General features: G+C 52.5%; 1 protein-coding gene across 1 annotated transcript in view; it reads left to right on the forward strand.

Annotated features, from left to right (window-relative positions):
• Positions 1 to 2572: 2572 nt before the first annotated feature.
• The window catches only part of TM9SF2 (transmembrane 9 superfamily member 2), a 46532-nt gene continuing 26695 nt past the window's right edge, over positions 2573 to 22409 (forward strand). The window contains exons 1-3 of the mRNA XM_004614064.2: positions 2573 to 2940; positions 17729 to 17796; positions 20801 to 20894. Coding sequence (XP_004614121.2) covers positions 2578 to 2940; positions 17729 to 17796; positions 20801 to 20894 — 525 coding nt within the window. The 5' untranslated portion in view covers positions 2573 to 2577. The remainder of the gene's footprint in view (positions 2941 to 17728; positions 17797 to 20800; positions 20895 to 22409) is intronic.

Raw genomic sequence — 22409 nt, forward strand, 5'->3', positions numbered from 1 at the left:
GCTGCAGTTCCTTCGTGCCACACCGGGCGCTTTACGCATGCGATGCCCACTTTGGTCGCCCTAGAGAGGGTGATCATTCTTCACTCCTTGGCCTCTACCCTGTTCGGCTTGATCCACGGGAGTGCCCAAGGTCACATAACTAGACAGCAGTTCTCCAAGGCTGGCGCACTGGAGCAAACTACCTGGACAAACATGAACTTGATCTTCCATTGTTCAGACGTCCCGGCTTACACAGGGCTGCTGCTGTGCGGCCCAGTATGACTTTTTGTTTGTTTGTTTGTTTTGCTTTTTTTGGGTCACACCCAGCGATGCTCAGGGGTTACTCCTGGCTTTGCACTCAGGAATTACTCCTGGCAGTGCTTGGGGGACCATATGGGATGCAGAGGATCGAACCCGGGTCGGCTGCGTGCAAGGCAAATGCCCTACCTGCTGTACTATCGCTCTGGCCCCTGTTTGTTTGTTTTCCTTGAAGGGTAACAGAGTCCTTTGAGAATGGAGTGAACCTTTAAACTTGCCAGAGAGGAAAGTACACGCAGGCGGAAGAGTTTACCTGGAATTACGCCACGCTTTCCTGCCCTGCCCTGAAGTTTAGCAAAGGGGCTGGTTCTTGAGTTCTGCTCTGGACATACTCTGGGTTATGATTCCTGGCTATTTGCTTTAAACCAATGCACTCTACAGGTTGGGGAATGTGAGGCCACACGGATTAGGTTGGCTGGAAGTGACACTGACATAAGTGGAGGAGCTCTGGCACACGGTGATGATAAGGTGATGAAAGGAGCTCGCACCAAACCACTGTCCGTAGGTGAGGTGGGAAGGAAGGTCTGACCAGAGGTGACAGGACCACAGTGGAGGGCCCTTAGGACGTCAGAGGCAGTGGCCAGTGACTTTGTGCATCAGTACCACAAATCTGAGCACTATCGTACCCTATTACCTAAACGGTCACTGTCACTGTCACTGTCATCCCGTTGCTCATCGATTTGCTCAAGCGGGCACCAGTAACATCTCCATTGTGAGACTTGTTACGGTTTTTGGCATATCGAATATGCCATGGGTAGCTTGCCAAGCTCTGCCGTGCAGGAGGGATACTCTCAGTAGCTTGCCGGGCTCTCCGAGAGGAATGGAGGAACCCGGGTCAGCTGCATGCAAGGCAAACGCACTACCCACTGTGCTATCACTCCAGCCTTAAACGGTATCACTGTATCACTGTCATTCCATTGTTCATCAATTTACTAGCGCGGTAATTAAAAATAAATACAATTGATGCACTTTCCTGACGTATTTGATTGACTCCAAGACCAAGTTGAACTGATGCTGTCACTGAACGCAGTAGTACCTTGAAAAGTACTCAGAGATCACACCATTCATGCACCCAGATATGGTGCACACAGGAACATGGTGTGTATCTCGGCAGGCAGAAGCAACAGGTGGAACTCATGCTAAGGTTAGCAACCCAGCTGACCATTTTTGGCTCCCACTTTCCTCAGCGGGCAGCTCCAGTGCCCCCTGCTTTGCTTACAAAGAAGTGTCAGTGCCACCCTCCGCCCACTTTGTCTCTGCACTGCAAACCCACTCAGGACTAAACCATGCGTTTATCCCTAGCCACCAGGGCTCCACTCGAGAAGGCACTAGCCCGTGCAGTGCTCAGACCTGTTGGCAAAGCAAACACCCTCAGGGCCTGTCCGTGCAACGTCCAGCTAGTTCACTTCCACTGGCTTCCTTCCGTGGCCCACTCCCCACTGCAGCCTTGGGAGTTCCCCTTCGCCCCACCAAGCCTGCTGTCCCCACCAGTGCTCTCGGAGCACCAAATTCTGTTCCAGGGGTGGGTGTATCCCTAAGGCCACTGCAGGAAATCTGGGAGAAACTGAGCCCAAGCAGACCTTTATTACTTCCCAGAGGTAAGTTCAAGGCAGCTTCTAATCAATCTGTACCTTTTTAATTTTTCACTTTTGTTTTGTTTGTTTTGTTTTGGGGCCACACCCGCATGCTTGGGGGGGGGGTGATACTAGGGGATCAAGGGTCCTTGCCAGAAATCAAACCCAGGTCTCCCACATGCAAACTATGGGCTCGGCCCTCAGAGCTGCCTCTCCCGCCCCTTTTCTACTGCTTGTCGGTTCCTGATGGCTCTGTTTTTTTTTTCCCAATAAATTTCTCATATTTGTCCATCAGTTTCTGTGTCCATGACACGTGCACATTGATTCTCTCTACAGAGAGAATTTTTTTCCTTTTTTTCTCTTTTCTCCTTTTCTAATATTTTATTTTTCATATCAGCCACATTTTATTTTGTTCCCCATTTATTTTTTTTTAATTGAATCAGCGATACGCACATTTACAAAGTCGTTCACGATTGGCTTTCAGCCGCACAACCCTCCAACACCACCCGCACCTGAGTTCTAGGTGGGAATTCGGAACCCGGAGGGGAGCCCCGCCCCGCCCCGCCCGGCCCCGCCCCGCCCCGCCCCGCGGGCGCGCGGAAACCCCGGGCCGCGGATCCCGGGCCGGCCGAGCGCGCGCGCTCCCGGAAGCGCGGCGGGGCGCGGGCGGCCGCTCGCACTGGGCCTGCGCGGGCCGGCGCGGCGCATGCGCGCTGGGGCGCGGTTCGGCGTCTGTTGCGGGAGCCGCGGAGCCTCCCGAGCGCCCCCCGGAACTGCCGCTCGCGGGCCCGGCCTCCCTGGGCGCCCCGCGGCCTGGTCGTTGCGCTCCCGCCCGCCGCCCCGCTCCGCGCCCCCTCCGCGCCCCGAAGCCGCCGTCATGAGCCCGAAGCTGCGGCCGTCGCGTCCGGCGCGGTGGCCAACGCGGCCCCTCGGGCTGCCGCCGCCGCTGCTGCTGCTGCTGCTGCTGCTGGGGGCGGCCCCGGGTCCGCGTCCCGGCGCCGCCTTCTACCTGCCCGGCCTGGCGCCCGTCAACTTCTGCGCCGAGGACAAGAAGAGCGACGAGTGCAAGGTGGGCGCCCGCGGGTGCACGGAGAGGGGGTGCGGGGGCTCCCCGGGTGCACGGAGAGAGGGCGGCCGCGCCCCGCCCCGTCCTGCCGTGTCCTGCCCTGCCCTGCCCTGCCCTGCCCAGTCCCGTCCCCCCAGCCCCCACTCCCTGGGAGCCGAGGGCCGAGGGGGGCGTAGCCGTGGGTGGGCTCGGCGGAGCCGGGGAGGCGCTGGCCGGGCGCGTGGAGTGGGCGCGGAGGCCGGGACCCCCCGAGTGCATGGGCCGCGGGCTCTGCCGGTCTGGCCAGGGACTCGAACCCCGGGACTCGGTTTCCCCCGCCGGCATCGGGGGGCTGGGGGCTGTTGTGTGGTGCTCGGGATCCCGGGACTGGAGGCGTGTCTCGGGACTCCGCGCCCCCACGACCCGGCAGTGCCCGGTGCGCCCGCGGCCCGGGGTCGCGCAGCTGCTGCCCGTGGGGTCCGACTTTCCCTGCAACTTGGGGGTGGTCGGTTTTGGGAGCTCTTTGCACGGTCCCGGCCCCACCCCCCGGGGTGTCTTTGAACTTGAGGGTTTGTCGTGGGGAGGGGCGGAACGTGGAGGGGGTGTGGAACCGCATCAGCTGCGGGGACAGCTGCTGTCTGTCGTGGGCCAGGCGCTTCGCGGTGGCCTTTTTAGTGGCATTGTTGTTGTTTTTAGTTGCATTTAAGAAAAAAAAAAAGCGTGAAAACAGCCGGGCCCCGCACCGTGACTTCCGTGAGATTGTTTCGAAACGCTTTCAAGAGGAGGCACGGAAGATCCTGGCGTTTTTTTTTTTTTCCTGCCCGGGGCTCCAGGTTTGGGGTGGACCGGCCAGTGGAGGGGGCGTCCTGCCCGGTGGGTCGCGCAGACCCCGCGACGCCGCAGTCTGGGGTTTTGCAGACGCAGCGTGAGGATTTTCTCCGAAACCGTTAATAATTTTAACAGTGCCAATAATCGTCTGGCGAACTTTTACAATCTATAAAGAGGTTCAGTTACTAAGTATGATTTTTTTTCTTTTTTGCTTTCCTTTTTATTTCATTTGTAAGCTGGTGTTTATTTTATTACTGCTCGCTTTACTGTAGCTGTGGATTTTGGCCTTGTTTTAGGGCACTAATGAATCTATTAAATGTTTCACCGCGCCTTGCATCTGTTTGAACACTCTCTCCCAGTGGCCAAGGGTCTCGTGGTTGCCTTCTGTCTGCATTGCTTGGAGTCCGGTCCCTCTTACAGATTGCCCGGCAAACACACGGAGGAAGTTCTGACAGAGAATTGGACACTTACGAAGCGGGTTGGCACTACTGTTTTTGTTTTTGTTTTTCCATTAACAGTTTGACCAGCTCTAAAACCAGCTAATTTGGTCTTGAGGTGCATTGTTGGGTTGGGTTTTGTTTTTTGTCACTTCGTTGTATTTCTAGTGACAAAAAAAACAACAAAGCCGACCCCAAAAATCTCCTTTTTGGCAGAAACAAAGTAAAAAATCATAAACTTTTTTGTTTGGGGGCCACACCCAGTGGTGCTTGGGGGTTACTCCTGGCTCTGTACTCAGGAATTACTCCTGGCGGTGCTTGGGGGACCATGTGGGATGTTGGGATGGAACCCGGGCGGCTGCTTGCCAGGCCAGTGCCCACCTCACTGTAGAATCGCTCCAGCCCCAAAGACATAAGCTTTTTAAGAACTGATGACCCGGGGCTGGAGCAATAGCACAGCGGGTAGGGCGTTTGCCTTGAACTCGGCTGACCCGGGTTCAATTCCCAGCATCAGGGTCTCCCTGAGCACCGCCAGGAGTAATTCCTGAGTGCAGAGCCAGGAATAACCCCTGTGCATCGCCAGGTGTGACCCAAAAAGAAAAAAAAAAAAAGAATTGATGACCGAGGTGTGACACATCGTGAATTACACTGGCGTGGAAAGGAAAGGTGTGTGGGACCCGAGCTTCCGGGTTGACTGCCAAGAAGCTGGATTTCAGAGAACCGCCAAGTGAAATCTCCTGGTGGCCTGCCCCCCTCCCCCCAGCCCTCTTCTCCACAGGCCCTTCTTGAGCACTTCACTGTCTAGTTCATCATAAGGTTGATTTCAGGAAGGACTTTTACTGTGAATTTTTTTTCGATTTTAATTTTTAATTTTCAAAGGTGGGGGATCAAACCCACAAGGTGATCACTGACCTGGAATGTTTGCCATCACCCTTGTGGGGTCAGTGGAAATTGCTGAGAGAGCAGCAGAATGATGCAGTTTGAGTAATTTTTGTCTACTATTTGGCTAGTGGATTTGAGGTCAACTCTGGCGTGTCTTAGCTTCTCAAAGAGGAAACATTGTAAACCGGTTCAGTCCCTCAGTACTCGGTCATATGTTAAGTTTTCTCTTCCCCGTCCCACATCTGATCAGGAGTACCATGTATGCACTGTTCAGGAAAGCGAAAGGGACCGATGGGAATGTCAGATGTGGGACTCGAGAGGTAGGGTCACTGTCTCCGCACGCTGCTGTGGGCCAAAGAGCCAGGAGTTGGAGGAATTGGACAGGTCTTGAGGCTATTTCTGTTCATTTTTCCATCTGCAAAATGGGAATGATTGCTTATTATTACATATTCCCCTAAAGGGTTTATCTTAAGGAGTATAATTTTCATTGGTTTGGGCTTTTTGTTGGTTTCAGTTTGCTTTGGGGCTGTGCTCAGGGTTTCCTCCTGGTTCTCAGCTCGGGGATCACTCCAGGTAGTGCTGTTAGAGGACCATATGGGATGGTGGGGATCGAACCCGAGGTGACCACAGGCAAAGCTAGCACTCTACCCTCTGTAGTGCCTCTTGGGCTGCAGGAAGTATGATTTTTGAAAAGTTGCTGTTGCCCGGAGATAAGTGTAGAGATGAAACAAGTGTATCTTTAATCTTAGTGTACTTTGTTACTTTTTATTTTTACTGTACTGTATAAATCCAGGGGCTGGAGCGGTAGCACAGCGGGTAGGGCATTTGCCTTGCATGCGGCCAACCCAGGTTCGATTCCTCCACCCCTCTCGGAGAGCCCGGCAAGCTCTTGCCCACACGGCAGAGCCTGGCAAGCTACCCATGGCGTATTTGATACCCCAAAAACAGTACCAAGTCTCACAGTGGAGGCATTACTGGTGCCCGCTCGAGCAAATCGATGATCAACGGGATAAAGTGATGATGATAAATCCATGTTGATACTCGGGCCACTAAATGGCTCTTTAGAGATGGTGGAAAGAGCCCTGAACATTTGGTCAGTTTTTTTTCTCTTAAAATCAGTTAATGTTCATTTTACTGGCAGAAGTTGACAAGTGAACAAAAGTTCCATTTATATTGTTCTGACTTCTGATTTATAGTCTTCCTTAGCCTCATAAAATACCATGACTAATTTCTGGATGTTTTCACTTGCTATGGTTACTGTATGCTTGAATATCAACTTAATGCACTTCCTTATTTCTTACTGACTCCATTGTATGTTGGAGGTGATAATACTGTGGTGTCCTAGCCACTTGGTTTTAGGCTATCCAGATTGGTGCCAGGTTTTCTCTGTTGCTAATAACCTCTGTTAGCATGTAGTTAGCAGGAATTACTTGCTTATTCCCAAATATATAAATTATGAAATTAAGCTGTTTAGCTCAGGTGACTGTTGTCAGGTTTCTGTCCAGAAAGACGCGCTTGCTAGCTCAGTGAGTCCTTCCATCTGCAGTCTTTACGGTTTCTAGCAATGTAGCTAGGTGGGGGTACCACGCCTCTGAAGGGGGTGCAGTGCTCAGAGGCTGTTCCCAGCCCCTTACTGAGGAGGTGGTGGGATCAGCCCCCAGACATGAAGCCAGGCCTTCTAGGCCATAGGCCTTTGAGCTTTCTCCCTGGCTGCCGCCTGCGTCCTGATTCACTGCTGCATTACTCTCAGTGCTCTTTGGGATTTCTTTGTCTTCTGTTTATTTTTGCCTTTTTTTTGTTTGTTTGTTTGCTTGGTTTTGGTTTTGAGTCACACCTGGTGATGCTCAGGGCGTTAGTCCTGGCTCAGGAATCACTCCTGGTGATGCTCGGAGGACCTTTTGTGGTGCTGAGGGATGAAGCCACATCGGCTAGTGCAAGGAGGGCACCTTTGCCACGGTATACTCTCTTTCCCGTCCCTGTTTGAAGCCATAAGTCAAAGGGTTGAGCCGTGGTGTTGCTTTCTTCTTGAATCAGCTTTCCTTACTCTCCCCAGCTTTTTTTTTTTGGGGGGGGGGGAATCACACCCAGCAGTACTCAGGGTGTGATTGGGCTTGGGGACCATATGTGGTACCAGGGATCAGTCCCAGGTCAGCCGTGTGCTAGGCAGGCACCCTGCCACAGTACTCTCCTCTCTGCCACTGCCACCCCCACCCCCTTTACTTTCTTACGTCTCTGGGCTGTGTCGACTGCAGTAGGCACAGCAGAAGCCCCAGTCAGAGGGGAACGGTGGATTGTCACCCAGTCCCCAGTAAAGCGAGCCGTTCCACTCCGCTCTGTAACAGTTTTGACTCCGATTAGTCGCTGCACGCTGTTTAGCTTCAGACGAGTCTGGAGGTGTGCTGGGGCATTCTGGTGGTTAATAGCTGAAAATTAGTTCACTCTGTAGCCTTTAAAATTCATGTATTGTTGGCTTGTCGGCATGAATTCAGACCTAACAGCTAAACTCTCCCAACCTCTTAGGTGAGATTAAGATTTCCTTTCCTGTACATTAAGGGGGAAAGACCAAATATGTCCCCTAGTGGTTTTCATTTTTAAAGAATGTTTAAATGGTTAGTTCAAGAACTTCTTGTTAAAAAGGAATCATGCTTTCAGACTTTCTTTTTTTTGGGGGGGTGGTTATTTTTAGGGACTTTTCAGAAATAATTGTTATTTTAAAAATCATTGTTATTTTAGCAGCAATTGCCTACAAATGTGGAATGTCAGAATTGAGTTTTTGATATTGCTCTGCGGGTATAGGAATGAGTATACATTCATTTGTTTTATTTTAGCCCTAGAAACAATTTGAGTTGTTTGGGGTTTTCCCCCCCTGGGTGTTTGGGCCACACTCCGCCATGTTCAGCCCTCAGTCCTGACTCTGGGCTCAAGTGTCACTCCTGATGGCGCCTTGGGGACCAGAGGTGGGGCCGTGGAAGAAGCCTGGGCCAGGTACACGTGTGGCGGTACCTCACCCACCGTGCCGTCGCTCTGGCCCGTGAAGATCCCGACATGCCTGCTTAGAGATAGCATTTACGTGTGTTTGTTGGTGTAGTTTATATTCTGGTACTCGGTTTCACATTTTCACAGCGTCCTGTGGAGGAAGAGCCCAGTCTTGGCTTCTGAGTCTAAGATGTGCTGTTGCAGGTGTGGTTTCTAATCTGAGGTCTGGCCTCGGAAGGATGTCTTCAGAGAGACTGTGTGGGGGGGCTGCTCGGGCTGACCCCCGGGCGGGCGAGCTGGGGGCACGGCCCGGATCCCGCCTGGCCCTGCGGGGTGGGGGGGGCAGGGTAGAGTGGGCCGGACGGCTCTGCTGCTGGGCTGGGCAGCTCACCCAGCTCTCTGGTTTCTTTCTTCCTTGTGCTCTAAAGTAGAGAATTCATTTTTCCCAAATGGGATTCCGAAACTCCGTCTCACTGGGGGAGGGGGAGGCCACATTCTGCTGATCAGGTGACTTCCGAGCTCAGAATCATTCATTCGTGAGGTCCAGAATTTCTTGTGATTATTATTATTGTTATTATTTTTAAAAGGAAGAGAAAGGAGATCCCTAACTTGTTTTGTTGGTTATTCTGGGGCCCACACCCAGCAGTGTGGGTACTGTTCCCCGGGCCCCGGAGGGGCTTCGAGACGCCCACCTGCCAGAGACAGAGCCCTCTGAACTCTCACCCCAGCCCAACTTCCAGAATTGCTGGTGAGATTATTATTTTTTTTTTAATCATGTCTCAGTTAAGACTTCTCATTTTCTGTTTTCTTCCCACCATGGACTTCTCTAACTTTTAGCCACTGAAAAGTCCAGGACCGGAGTGACAGCACAGCAGGTTGGGCATTTGACTTGCATGCGGCTGACCCGGGTTCAATTCCTCCATCCCTCTCGGAGAGCCCAAGCTACCGAGAGTATCCCGCCTGCACAGCAGAGCCTCGCAAGCTACCTGTGGCGTATTCAATCTGCCAAAAACAGTAACAACAAGTCTCACAATGGAGATGTTACTGGTGCCCGCTTGAGCAAATCAATGAACAACTGGATGACAGTGCTACAGTGCTATAGAAAAGTCCAGAGGTGGTTTTTTGTTAGTTTGTTTGTTTTTTAAAATAATGTTGGGTATTTTACGGTCATGCTTTGGAAAGTCAGAACTCTTTTGTAACTGGCCACTCCCCCAGATCCTAATTCAAAGCCCGTTTCTTCACTGAGATTTCCTTTTACTTTGAAAACCAATTGTACTTAGAAAACCAATTGTACTTGAGTGAGTTGGATTGTGTGTTGGCAGTTGGGTAAGACAGGGTCAAAGCAGAAACAGAAGAACAAGGAAATAGAAATGCAGGTCCAAGGCGTGACCCGTGTTCCTGAATGTTGAAATGAGTTTGATGACAGCTGTGGTCAAACGGACAGATTGGACTAGAAATGACAGCCCATTTAGGAGCAGGGGACTTAGAAGGGCGACCATAGAACTCTAAATTAAATAAAATCATTTCTTAGGCCAAAGCGATAGTACGGCTGATAGGCTCTTACTTGCATGCAGCCAGCCGGGTTGATCCCCGGCACTCCGTATGGGCCCCAGCCTGCCGGGAGTGATCCCCACGCACAGACCAGGAGTCAGCCCTGAGCTCAATCAGGTGGGGCCCAAAAATGTGTGTGTGTGTGTGTGTGTGTGTGTGTGTGTGTGTGTGAGATCATTTCTGGAAAAAATTTCTTCTGGGCTGGAGTAATAGCATAGTGGGTAGGGCATTTGCCTTGCACACGGCTGACCCGGGTTTGATTCCCAGCATCCCATATGGTTTCCTGAGCACCTGAGCACCGCCAGGGGTAAATCCTGAGTGCAGAGCCAGAAGTGACCCCTGTGCATCGCCAAGTGTGACCCAAAAAGAAAAAAAAAATTTCTTCTGTAGGATTTTAATCCATCTTGCATGCCTGGGTTTCATTTCAGCATTTATTCATAAGTTTCTTAAAAAAGCTTGAGTGTCATCGAGTCTTCCCCTGCTGGCTGGCCCTGAGACTCCCTGTGGGCACTTAGACAGGGGCGATGCACAGTGAGCAGGCCGAGGCTCTCTCGGGCCCTGGTGCCCGTGTCCTGTTGAGCAGTTTTCCAGAGGGAGACGCACTTGTTTGGACCAAGTGGTGCCTGGCGTTGAACCCAGAGCCTCACATGTGCAGGGCCTGGGGTCTGCCGCTGACCTCATCCCTGGCCCAAATGTTGCTATTTTAATTTGGGAAAAAGTACCTTAGAGGCTCAGTGGCTACCCAGGGGTGTGGGAATGGCAGCGTCACTTTTCAGTTTCACTGTCTCAAGCGCTGGCCTTGTCTCCTCCCCCTTTGGGTGACGAATTCTCCGGAGGCAGGTGCGCAGATATTTGGGCCATTGGTGAGCACCTCTGGACAGGACCCTGGGACTCAGTGCACGTGTCGGTTGGGTGACGGTCTCCGGTATTCCCAGGGCGTGTTGTCAAGGGGCGTCAGGTTTCACATGAGTTAAAAGTTGATTTCCCATATTTTGTAATTGTCCTAAAGTAATTTTTCCTGCTTCTGGAATGTCCTTCCACGCTTAAATTCACTCCTTTGTCTTTCTGATTACTTTGATTTTGTTTCCATTGCTTCACGTGAAGACTGAAGTCACCTAAAGTTTGAAGTCTTTTTTTCCCACATTTACTTATGACTGCATCAACATTCAGAAAAGTTGAGAATTAGTATGATGATTGTGTCTAAGACCTGGGCTGCACATGGAGCAGGGTTTTTGGGTAATTTTGCCTAATTGATGTGATTCTCTTTTTTAGTGAATGAGTGTTGTATCTGTAGAACTGTTCGTGACAGCTTTTAATGCTTGTCCATTGGGATTTTACGCATATTATTCCTCTCATACTTTTGAAATGTCTTAGTTCTGTCATCAGGGTTGATACTTAAGATATAATATTACAAATAAAGCAGACTTTAAAATCTGTTCTTCATTCTGTGTTAATGTCAATTTATATTAGCATGTCTTACGGTGCTTGCCGTGCTGGCTCTGGTTTGATTCCTACTCTCACTTGTGTTTCCCCCAAGCACTGCCAGGAGTAGCCCCCGAACACCTCCGGGTGTCACAAAAAAATACTATGAAAAGAACAGAACTAAGGTGTAAATTTACTCAGTTCGGTGTAGTTCACAGCAGGGGTGGGGGATCTCATTGAGTGGGGATGGTTGTCTCTGGTGGGCTAACTCCCCAGGAAGGTAAGTGTGGAAAAGTGTCAGACAAGATGGGAGGAAGGAACATGAGGACGGAGCACAGCCTAGGAGAAAGGTGACAGTCGCCCGTCCCATCTTACTTGGCTCACTCTTGTCTCCGGTCTGCAGTCTGCTGCTTGCAGTCTTGGAGTAGAGCAACAAGGCTGCGTTTCTGCTGGTCAGTGTTGAGATTCAGGAATGTGAGTTTCGTCAAATTTTCCCACTGCAGAGACTGCCTTGCTAACTTAACCCTGCAAGTTGCAGAGGCTGTAACTGTAGCACACAAATGCCCTATTACTCATAGTCCTGTAAACTACAGACATGGCATAACTCACAGCCCTGTAACCTACAGACATGGCATAACTCACAGCCCTGTAGCCTACAGATACTCCGTAACTCACTGCCCTGTAACCTACAGATACTCCATAACTCACAGCCCTGTAGCCTGCAGATACTCCATAACTCACAGTCCTGTAACCTACAGATACTCCATAACTCACAGCCCTGTAGCCTGCAGATACTCCATAACTCACAGTCCTGTAGCCTGCAGATACTCCATAACTCACAGCCCTGTAGCCTGCAGATACTCCATAACTCACAGCCCTGTAACCTACAGATACTCCATAACTCACAGCCCTGTAGCCTGCAGATACTCCATAACTCACAGCCCTGTAACCTACAGATACTCCATAACTCACAGCCCTGTAGCCTGCAGATACTCCATAACTCACAGCCCTGTAGCCTGCAGATACTCCATAACTCACAGTCCTGTAGCCTGCAGATACTCCATAACTCACAGCCCTGTAGCCTGCAGATACTCCATAACTCACAGCCCTGTAACCTACAGATACTCCATAACTCACAGCCCTGTAACCTACAGATACTCCATAACGCACAGCCCTGTAGCCTACAGATACTCCATAACGCACAGCCCTGTAACCTGCAGATACTCCATAACTCACAGTCCTGTAGCCTACAGATACTCCATAACTCACAGTCCTGTAGCCTGCAGATACTCCATAACTCACAGTCCTGTAACCTACAGATACTCCATAACTCACAGTCCTGTAGCCTACAGATACTCCATAACTCACAGCCCTGTAACCTACAGACATGGCATAACTCACAGTCCTGTAACCTACAGATACTCCATAACTCACAGCCCTGTAACCTACAGATACTCCATAACTCACAGCCCTGTAGCCTACGGATACTCCATAACTCACAGCCCTGTAGCCTGCAGACACGGCATAACTCACAGTCCTGTAGCCTGCAGATACCTGTGGTAACTCCCATTCCTGTAGCCTACAGACACTGGGTAACTCGGGGCCCAGGAGCTTCCCAGTACTTTGTCGTTTACACTGCAGTTCACAGACGCCGGGTAACGTGCAGATGCTGCTTACCAGCCACGGGCCGGCTTCTGTACGGTGCTTCTCAGAATAGGCAGTTGCCAGAGAGCAGGTCCTGGATATCAGGGTCGCCGGATACTGGATATCAGGGTCGCCGGGGACCTGAGTGGACTGGGCAGCTGCTTCTGTGTTGCCGACTGCCTGTGTGCTGTGTTCAAGCGGATGTTGCTTTAGCTGAATGATTTGTGAAAATGACTTCAGGGGGTTTGCTATTTTGGAAATTTTCTTGATAGCCCTTGGTGATTTTAGGCACAAATTAAATTTGTCTAGACGCAAGTATAAATCACAAAGCAAGGCTAAAATAGCCTCTGTAGGGGGCATTGTTCATTCCTTTGCTGTTCGGAAGCAGAGTTTTCTTCCGGGGGCTGGGGCATTTGTCTCCCACTGGCAGCACTCGGGGCCTGTTCCTGAGCCCTTGCCTGGCTCCGGGGTTCTGCGTGGGGCCAGTCGTGCAATTCAAGGGCCTCATACCCGCCGCTACCCCAGGAATGGAGTTTGACGCCATTTACCAGATCAGGAAAGGTTGGTCAAAAATAGGTAACTGTAATTGGTACTTGATGTTAGATAAAAATGCCAGGTGTAAGAAGGGTGAGACAGTAGGGCAGTAAAGAGTGGATGCCGGATCACAGACTGAAGCAGTCTCCTCAGTACTCAGGTATATATACCAAAGGGGGAGGCTGGTGGGGGCGAGGGGGGTAGTGCAGCCACGGCCTCTCGTGTAAGGCAGATGCCCTACCGCTGAGCTCAGAACCTGGCCGCTGAACACCCTAAAGGATTAGAATCCTAACGGATTGTTCTTCTGGAAGCTTGCATTGAGGTCTGGCCGTGTGGCTCACTCACAGGTGGAACAGGGTAGAACTCAGTTTGAGGGGAGCGCTGCGTGGAGGCAGAACTCCAGGATGAACACTGGAGGCAGTGAAGCGGAGGGGGCCTTCATTCAGCAAAGGAATGCGTGTTCTGCTGCTGGGAGTATGGTCTGGCCGCTGTGTTTAACAGGGTAAAGCCAACCGGGAATGGATTTCCAGGTGCTGGCCTTGGTTCGATCCCCGGCATCCCATATGGCCCCCTGAGTACCACCAGGACTAATTCCTGAGTACAGACAGAGCTGGGAGTAACCCTTGAATATTGTCACGTGTGCCCCAAAACCAATAAATAAATAAGCTACTAGAAAAAGCGGGAAGTAGTAAATTACTTTGTTTATGGTCAAGTGAAGCAAGTAGTGTTAAAGGTCTGGAAGAACAATTAGCAGTGAGCCCATTTGAGGTGTGTGCTCTCACACCGTTAGGAGGCGGGTGAAGGAAGAACGGCATTGAAGAACCTGTGCTTTCGGGCGGGAAGGCTCATGAAAAGTAACTGCCGTTCTCCGCATGGCTGAGGCTTTGATGTCTAGCCCTTGAATTCCGCTTGTGATTCTCGCTGCCGTATCTTTTAAGAAAGACATGAGAGGGGTGAGTTCCCGAGCAGAGCAGCTGACGCCGGCCAGGAGCGAGCTGATGAGAGATTAAGACCTTCCCTTTTTGAAAGGCCCAGACTCAAAGGAGATATGAGGGAAACCGGAGAATGAGAACAGGGCTTTCCCTCCGTCTTGGAATCCCACAGCCGAAAAATGTTCTATGGAACTTCAGAGGGACCTTCACAGGCTCCGCTGAAACCCTTGCCGCGTCCGTTAGCAAGAGGCAGGCGCGTGTGCCCTGAGTGTATGTGCCTTGGGTCCGGGCCCGAAGGTTCTTACCGTGACCGCAGATCTGTGGACCTTGTGCCCTGTTTGGGGTTCCTCGGTGTGTGCATTTAAAGGTCACGGAAAAGTCCCTAGAGAACCTAAGCCAGGATGAACTCAGCAGAAGTCTGTCCAGCGCAGGTTTTCAGGGGCTTTGAGCCCAGAGAGGAGAATGATTTAGCTGTGGAGTGAAAAGTATCGGGGAGTTCTGCTTGGGCCTTAACTAAAGTTTCACAAAGCCACAGGCCCTCACTGGACTGAGCAGTGCCCTGCAGCGAGAGGTTAGCGCACCAACACCCCTGGCCCTCTGGCCAGAGTGAAATTGCCAGAGGCAGTCAGGTGAGGAGGGCTGTTGCTTCGCAAGGGAATTGACTCTGGTTTGGTCCCTGAGCACCACCAGGTGTGGGCCAAAGAGAAGAAAGCCAGTTATCTTGAGGAGGGAACGGAAGCCGTGCTGAGCTCTCTTCTACTCTTCCCCGCGTCTGTGCTAGAAAATGCAGGCGCCAGTAGCCGTCTCTGATTGTTTCGTTTTATTTATTTACTTATTTATTTATTGCTTTTTGTGTCACACCCGGCATTGCACAGGGGTTACTCCTGGCTCATGCACTTAGTAATTACTCCTGGCGGTGCTCAGGGGACCATATGGAATGCTGGGAATCGAACCCGGGTCGGCCGCGTGCAAGGCAAATGCCCTACCCGATGTGCTATTGCTCCAGCCCCTGATTGTTTGGTTTTAATTCAGAATCCAAGTTTCCAGTCCCAAGAGATGGCACACAGTTAGGGTGCTTGCCCTGGGAGCGGTTGAGGCTTCGAGCCTGCTTCCTGCCCCTGCACACGTTGGGTGTGGCCCCCCCAAATAAAATCCCTGAGAGGTAAAACGTCCAATAAAGTTCTTCAGCCACGCTGACCACAGTTGAGGCCGCCTGTGGCCGCACGCGTGCCGAGCTGCAGCGTTGGACGCTGTGGGAAAGTGCTTCTCGCCGTCATGCCTCGTGGATCGCTGCCATGTAGGGTGAGTTCTGCGTGGTTCTTGGCGCCCGGCACTTTCCTCATCATTTTCTCAAAACCGCCAGAAGCTTCTAGAAACGAGAAAGCTGAGGCTAGGGAAGAGAGCTTGCCCAAGTCCACACAGCTTCTGGCCGAGAGGCAGGATGTGCAGCCAGACGGCCCGGCTTCAGAGTCCCCGTTTGTGGTCACCCCGTGCCGAGTCGGGTTGGGAGTGACCGCAGGGGCATTGTAGTGAAAGGGTGGCGCTTCCCTAGGGAAATGTGGCGCCGCAGAGTTTGAACACTGAGCACAGGACGTCGAGTTGGGTGTGTAGCTCTGAGTCCTTCTTCGGGAGAAGTCCGGAGGCAGGGCTGGATTAGCTGCGAGGCCAGCAGTCTGGGCAGCTGCGGGTGGACGGCGGGTCTGCAGGCCCGTGCCTGTCCTTCCTGGCCGGGGAAGGGAGGCGGTGGAGGAAGCCGTCAGCTAGGAATTTCGCTTCTACAAAAGTGATGTGTCTATTTGTGTTTGTTTCTCGATGGTCAGTTCCGTTATTTCTAGCTACATGACAAATGATAGTCTTGACTATGTATGTGTATGTATATACATAGATATGTATATGTTTTAGTTTTGAATATTTTAAACAAACACACACAGTTATAAAACTTTATTTTGCATCTGGGGCAGTTTTTGGCATTGAATTAATTGTCCCTTCGTGGGAGTAGGCTGTTGGGGGTCGGCGGTTCTGTTTTCTGAACTCTCCCTGAAGGCTGAGGTTTCCCATTGTGTATTCTGAGCCCTGAGTGAGCATGTACAGCAGCCTGATAATAAGCCCTGTCACTTAGATGTCAGTGTACGGCACGATTAGCACTCGCATTCAATCTGTAGGGTTTTATTTAGCATGTATAGAACATTTAAAATAACTCAGCCTTGTTGGAAGTATTTTATCAAGTTGCTGACTCACTCGTCTCCCATACCCCGGTGAGGCCAGCGCTGTTCCCTCCGTCTTGTGGGTAGAGAAGCTGCTGTGCGTTAGCCCGAGCGGGACCTGCAGCCAGGCAGAGGGCCCCGAGTCCACTCCTGTCCGCTTTCCCAGGAGCATCGAGCATCCTGTCTCCACTTGGGGCTGTTGACAGCTGTTGACGTCTCATACCTCGTGCACGAGATGCAGATGGCAGATAAGGCTTGACCGGCGCTGGGTCCAGTGGCCGCTGGGGCCGCCTCACTTTTCATAGACTTGTCCCCAGACTGTGAGTTGCCGGGGTAGCCTCCGAGTGCTTCAGGGCACAAGTTACTCCAGCCAAAAAATGCTGCCACCTGCGGAGAGGGGTGTGTGTGGGGGGAGGGGTGGCTTTTACAGAAGGTGAACTTGAAACTGGCCCCATTTCCTAAGCCCATTGAGCGTTCAGTGTCCCTTTGATTTGATCTGGTGACTTTCATTCTGAGCTCCCCCAGCAGTGGTCACAAGGCCTGGGGCCGCTGCCGGTGGCCGGCTGGGTCAGAGATGCGGGGGCTGTGATGGGGGTGGGGCACACTGTACTCGGCCGGCCTGGCTGCTTCCGCTGGTCAGAGCAGCCTTTATTCTCCAGTCAGACCGTGTTGTCCTTGTCGGTTCCTCGCAGGCTCACATGGCCATGGTGTCCTGTTTCTAGGATCATCGATCTAGAAGTTTCTTACTCAGCAGAGTTTCTTGGTTGTTGGGAGGACGATGGTAGTTAGGAGCAGACTGAGTCACTAGCATGTACCAAGCCCTGTTCAATCACTGGCGCTCCACACTCCCCCGATAGTATTATTAAAGTAAGATTTTGGGGCTGGAGAGATTGTGCAGCGGGGAGGGTGCTTGCTGTGCACACGGCCACCACCAGCCCCGGTTGATGCCCGGCACCCCAGCTGGCCCCCGAGCCCCGCCAGGTGCTATCCCCCTCTCAGCACCACCGGGTGTGACCTCAAAACCAAAACAACTTAAAAAAATAAAAAGTTAATCACAGCAGGATGAAATAGTGAGCTTTAAAATCCAATTTTAAAAGAGAGTCGAGGGCCAGGAACGTCCCTGGGTTTGAAGGCTGGCACCACCCGTGACGCTCCGCCACCCCTCCCCCCAAAAGCATTCGTATTGATGTGGTAAGTGATTAAAGTGCCTTCCTGAATATTTTAGATTTGTATCACTTAAAAGCACTTCAGAGCACGCTGGAGAGGCGCGCTGCTCTGAAGATGAAGGTGGGGGGGTAGCAGAGGCCCTCCCGAGCCCGCGGCCAGCACTGCCCCTGTAAGCACCCCTGAACTGCCCCCTCCCCGGGCGCTGTGTTTTAATCCTCTGTTTCCTCCTTTCCAGGCAGAAATCGAGCTCTTTGTGAACAGGCTTGACTCCGTGGAATCTGTTCTTCCTTACGAATACACAGCGTAAGTCTTTCAGCTTGGGGTTTCTCGAGAAATGTATGACGTCAGAGTTTCTGCACGTGGAACTTGACTTTTTCTACAGTACAGATACATTTCAGGGTTTTTTTTTTTTTTTTTTTGGTATTTGGTTGTTTTGTTGTTGTTTTGGATTGTGTTTTGTTGTTTGTTTTGGTTTGGTTTTTGGACCATATCCAGCAGTGCTCAAGGGTTTCTGCTGGCTCTGCACACAGGAATCACTCCTGGTGGTGCTCGGGGAATCAGGGAACGCCAGGGATCGAACCCAGGTCGGCCACGTGCAAAGCAGATGGTCCTTCCCACCAGCCCTTGTTTTTTTTTGGTTTTGGTTTTGTTTTTTGAATGTACAGGGCTTGGGCGGGGATGCCCCTGGTGGAGGGGCCCCACTGTGCACGCCTGGGGCCTGGCTTAGATTCATGGCATCCTGGGACGCGGTGAAGATTGCCGCCTCCCAGCAGCTCCCCGGGGCCCCAGAGAGTCCAGCTGGCAGGGCAGGGACCGTGCGGTGCTGGAGACTGACCGTGGCCCTCCAGCCCTTTGAGCCGTCCCCCTGGCCCTCCTAATACTTCGTAAAGGGCTTTTCTGTTCTGGTCATTTTCCCTTTTTCCCCTAAGATAGAGCTCACATGTAAGATGCTCTCTTTTCTTGCGTTGCTTTGCGGAAGACTAAAGCAGTGGCAATCTTTCTTTCCCGTGGCTGGATGAATCCCCATCGTGAGGGGCCAGGGAGACCGCTCAAAGGGCTGAAGTGCATGCAAGAGACCAGGAGACCTGGCTTTAGTTCCCAGCTCTGATTTTTTTTTTTCCCCTCGTGGTTTCTGGCCACATCTGGCAGTGCTCAGGGGTCACGCATAATTCTGTACTTGGGAGTCACTCCTGGTGGTGCTCAGCAGACCACATGGGATGCTGGGCTCAAACCCGGGTCAGCCATGTGCAAGGCAGACACCCTACCTGCTGTGCCAACTCTCTTGCCCCCAACCCAGCTCTGGTTGTGGCCCCATTCCTCACCCCCAAAGTGCATCGCCGGACCAGTCCCCGAGTTTTGCCTAGGAGTAAGCCCAAACACCTGAAAACGAAAGTGTCCCCAAACCTGACCTTGTTCTACATTTTTTGTTTGTTTCGGGGCAATGCTCGGGGCTTACTCCCGGCTCTGCACTCGGGAGTCACTCCGTATGGGATGCTGGGGATCAAACCCAGGTTAGCCGCGTGCAAGGCAAGTGCCTTACCTGCTGTACTATGGCTCCGGCCCCTGTTTCACTCTTTTGGGTCACACGTGGCGATGCCCAGGGGTTAGTCTTTGCTCTGCACGCAGGAATCAGTCCTGGTGGTGCTCGGGGACCATATGGGATGCCAGGGATTGGCCACATGCAAGGCAGATGCCTGCCCCGCTGTGCTGCCACTCCCCCGTTTGGCGTGTCTGGTTACGGGAATCCCGTGCGTAAGGGCCTGGGGGAGAGGCCGGGGCTGCAGGGCTGTGCATGGTCCCGGGATCGAGCAGGGCTGACTCTGCTGGTGAGCACAGACCGCCCTCAGACGCGGCTCCTGTGCAGCCTGCTCCTCTGCGCTTTTAGGCGGCACGTTCTAATGTGTGAAGCATTCGTACACTTGGGGTGTGGGGGGACACGGGGGTCTCTCGGTGTGCGAGAGACCCGGGGGCCCACCGGTGCTTCCCAGCTGACCAGGCCCGTGATTGTGTGCGAGGGCCCGTCAGGCCGCCTCCCTGACGCTCGGGACCGTGTGGAGCTGGGGTCTGAGCCGGGTCCGGATGCTCGTGCTCTAGGCGCTGTGGTGCAGCCCCTCCGTTTGTGTTTGAGTGGAGTCGTTTCAGACATTTCTGTTTGATTCCCCCGCCCCCCTTTCTGTAGTGTTTCTCTCTACACGGCTGCTCAGTCTTTTTGTTGGTTTCTGTGTCACACCCAGCAGTCACTCCTGGCTCTGCGCTCAGGAATCACTCCTGGTGGTGCTCGGGGAACCGTGTGGGCTGTCGGGGATCGAACCTGGGTCAGCTGCGTGCAAAGCAAGTGCCCTCCCTGTGTACTATCGCTCCGGCCCCTCGCCCTGGTTTTTTGTCGCCTAAATTTGTCTTCCTCTGCGAAACCTGGCCTGTGGTCCTCACAGTGGCCGGCCCTCTCCACCGCAGGTGCCCTTCCCTCTGGTTTAATGGAGCGATAGTGCAGCGGGTGGAGCATTTGCCTTCCTTATATGTCACTGACCTGGGTTCGATTCCTCGCATCCCATATGGTCCCTCCTGCTCGATGTGGCCCAAAAGCAAAAATAATAATAATAAAATTGGTCTCTAATGGTATGTGCGCCTGCAGCTGTGGGGTGGGGGTGTGCGTGCAGTGTGTGTATGCGCTTGGACACAGCCCTGCATCCCTGATCCTGGGGCCGCCAGATTCACACAGATGGGACTGACCCACGGTTTGGGCTCTCCGGCCTTACCGCGCAGACGCTCCAGGGCATCTCCTCGGTTTCCCGTTCTAAGGGGCCCAGCCTGCCGAGGGGAGGTGACCCTCACCAGTAGCGGCGGCGGCTCAGATGAGGGAAAGGTGGAGATCTGGCAGCTCTCCACAATGTTCCCAAGTAAATATTTGGGCTAGAGGATTCAAGCAAATGGAAATGGGTCGTGCAGGATTCGCTCGGAAAATACATGAGAATTGGATTGCCGGGCTGGACAGTAGGTCCTGTTGTCTGGACGGCTCAGGGCTCAGGACACAGGGGGGAGGGGGTGAGGGGGGAGGGGAGGTGTCTGTTGCGATGCTGGGTACAGGGCACAGCAACAAAATGGTTAAAAAATCATAATGCGGCAAAAAAAAAATTGTAAACTTAACAAGTCAACAAAAGCCCAATTCCAGGCACTGTTGCTTTGGAGGAAGGTGGATGGAGTTTAGCTGGCACGGAGCAGTGGGGTGCCTGCTCTGCACGCAGGGTAATGAGGTTTGATGCTCCACTGGTTTCGCTTCTGTTTGCAAACTCACGTTCTCTTCCCTCAGGTTTGATTTTTGCCAAGCATCAGAAGGAAAACGCCCGTCTGAAAATCTTGGCCAGGTGTTATTTGGAGAAAGAATTGAACCATCACCATATAAGGTTTGCACTCAGTTTCTTGGCTGTGTGTCTCTCTCTCTCTCTCTCTCTCTCTCTCTCTCTCTCTCTCTCTCTCTCTCTCTCTCTCTCTCTCTCTCTCTCTCTCTCTCTCTCTCTCTCCTCTCTCTCCCCAACAAAAAAAGCCCGAGATAACTTGATTCTCACCGCTGAGAAGGAATTAGTTTCTCTGACACATCCGCATCCAGAAACTCTTGCAAGTTAGAATTTAGCAGGTCCCTCTCCACCTTACAGTATGTCCTGGATCAGTCAGTCTTAAACAGTTTTAAAACCAGTAATCACATTCTTGGTAGTGATCAAAAGGGCATTGGCACCCCCCACCCCGCCTTACTGAGGGGCCCGGGACAGCCTGGCTCCCCTGCCCTGCCCTCGGCTCCCATTCCCTTGGGGGTGGTAGTCAGAGATTTTTTTTTTCTCAAGTAGCAAATGTGGTGCTATTTGGACACACCCCTGGGGCCTAGGGAATGTTAACCTTTCTATTTTGGTCATCGAACATATATTTGGAGCATCTTTTTGATTCATTTTTCTGGACGTCATTTCAGCCAAACAGCCCAGTGCACGGTGCCCTGGTCAGCGAGTGTCCGCCCCGCCCAGCCTCTCCCTTGTACATCCTGATCTCTGCAGCCTTTTGTTCTTCCGAGTTGCATATCCCTGATTCATTTTGTATCTGCTCTCCTGCTGTGCGAAGGATGACGGTCTCTTTCTGTGAAAAAAAATTAAATGGCACAGAGGAAAGAAAATGAGACGCTCCTCTCTCTCCCCTCCGGTGCCGCTTGGCAGCGCCGCGGCCGCTCCCAAGACGGTCCCTGGAGCCCCAAGCATGTCGCTGTCCATTTGATCTACGTCTTTATGTTTTCGTGTGTTCTGCCCTGCGCGGGCTCCCTAGAACTCTCTCAGCGTCTGTCCGTGTGAGCACGTTCATTTACGTTCATCTCAGTGCCTGTAGCGTGGCCCGAGAATTACCCCCCAGCCACGGTCTCCCTCTGGGTTCCGCCTTCACCTTTGTCCCTTCCCTGCTCGCACCCCACAGTTAGCTGCCTCCGCTTCCTCACTCAGCTCCGCATCCCTGAGCCCGCGCCCACCAGACCCTCCAGCCGCCTCCCTCCCGCCAGTGCTCCCCTTCCCCTGCAGCACCAGGAGCAAAGGCACAAATGCTCAGGTTTCATCCACGACGAGGCTGCAGTTTTTTTGGGTTTTTTTTGGGGGGTCACAGCCTGCGATGCAACAGGGGTTACTCCTGACGTTGCACTCAGGAATCACTCCTGGCGGTGCTCAGGGGGACCATATGGGATGCCGGGGATCAAACCTGGGTTGGCTGCGTGCAAGGCAAACGCCCTCCCCGCTGTGCTATCGCTCCAGCCCTCCTCACATACTTTAATTTGAGACTTTCTACCCTTCAGGTGACAGTAAATTAAAAAGAAAAATTTCCCCCGAGGACTTGAAGGTGTCCTGGGCTTGAGTCCCTGGTGCAGAGGATCTGAAGGCGTGTGGGCTGAGGGG

This window comes from Sorex araneus, chromosome 1 (genome assembly GCF_027595985.1).
Source record: "Sorex araneus isolate mSorAra2 chromosome 1, mSorAra2.pri, whole genome shotgun sequence".
In the NCBI taxonomy this organism is placed as follows: Eukaryota; Metazoa; Chordata; class Mammalia; order Eulipotyphla; family Soricidae; genus Sorex; species Sorex araneus.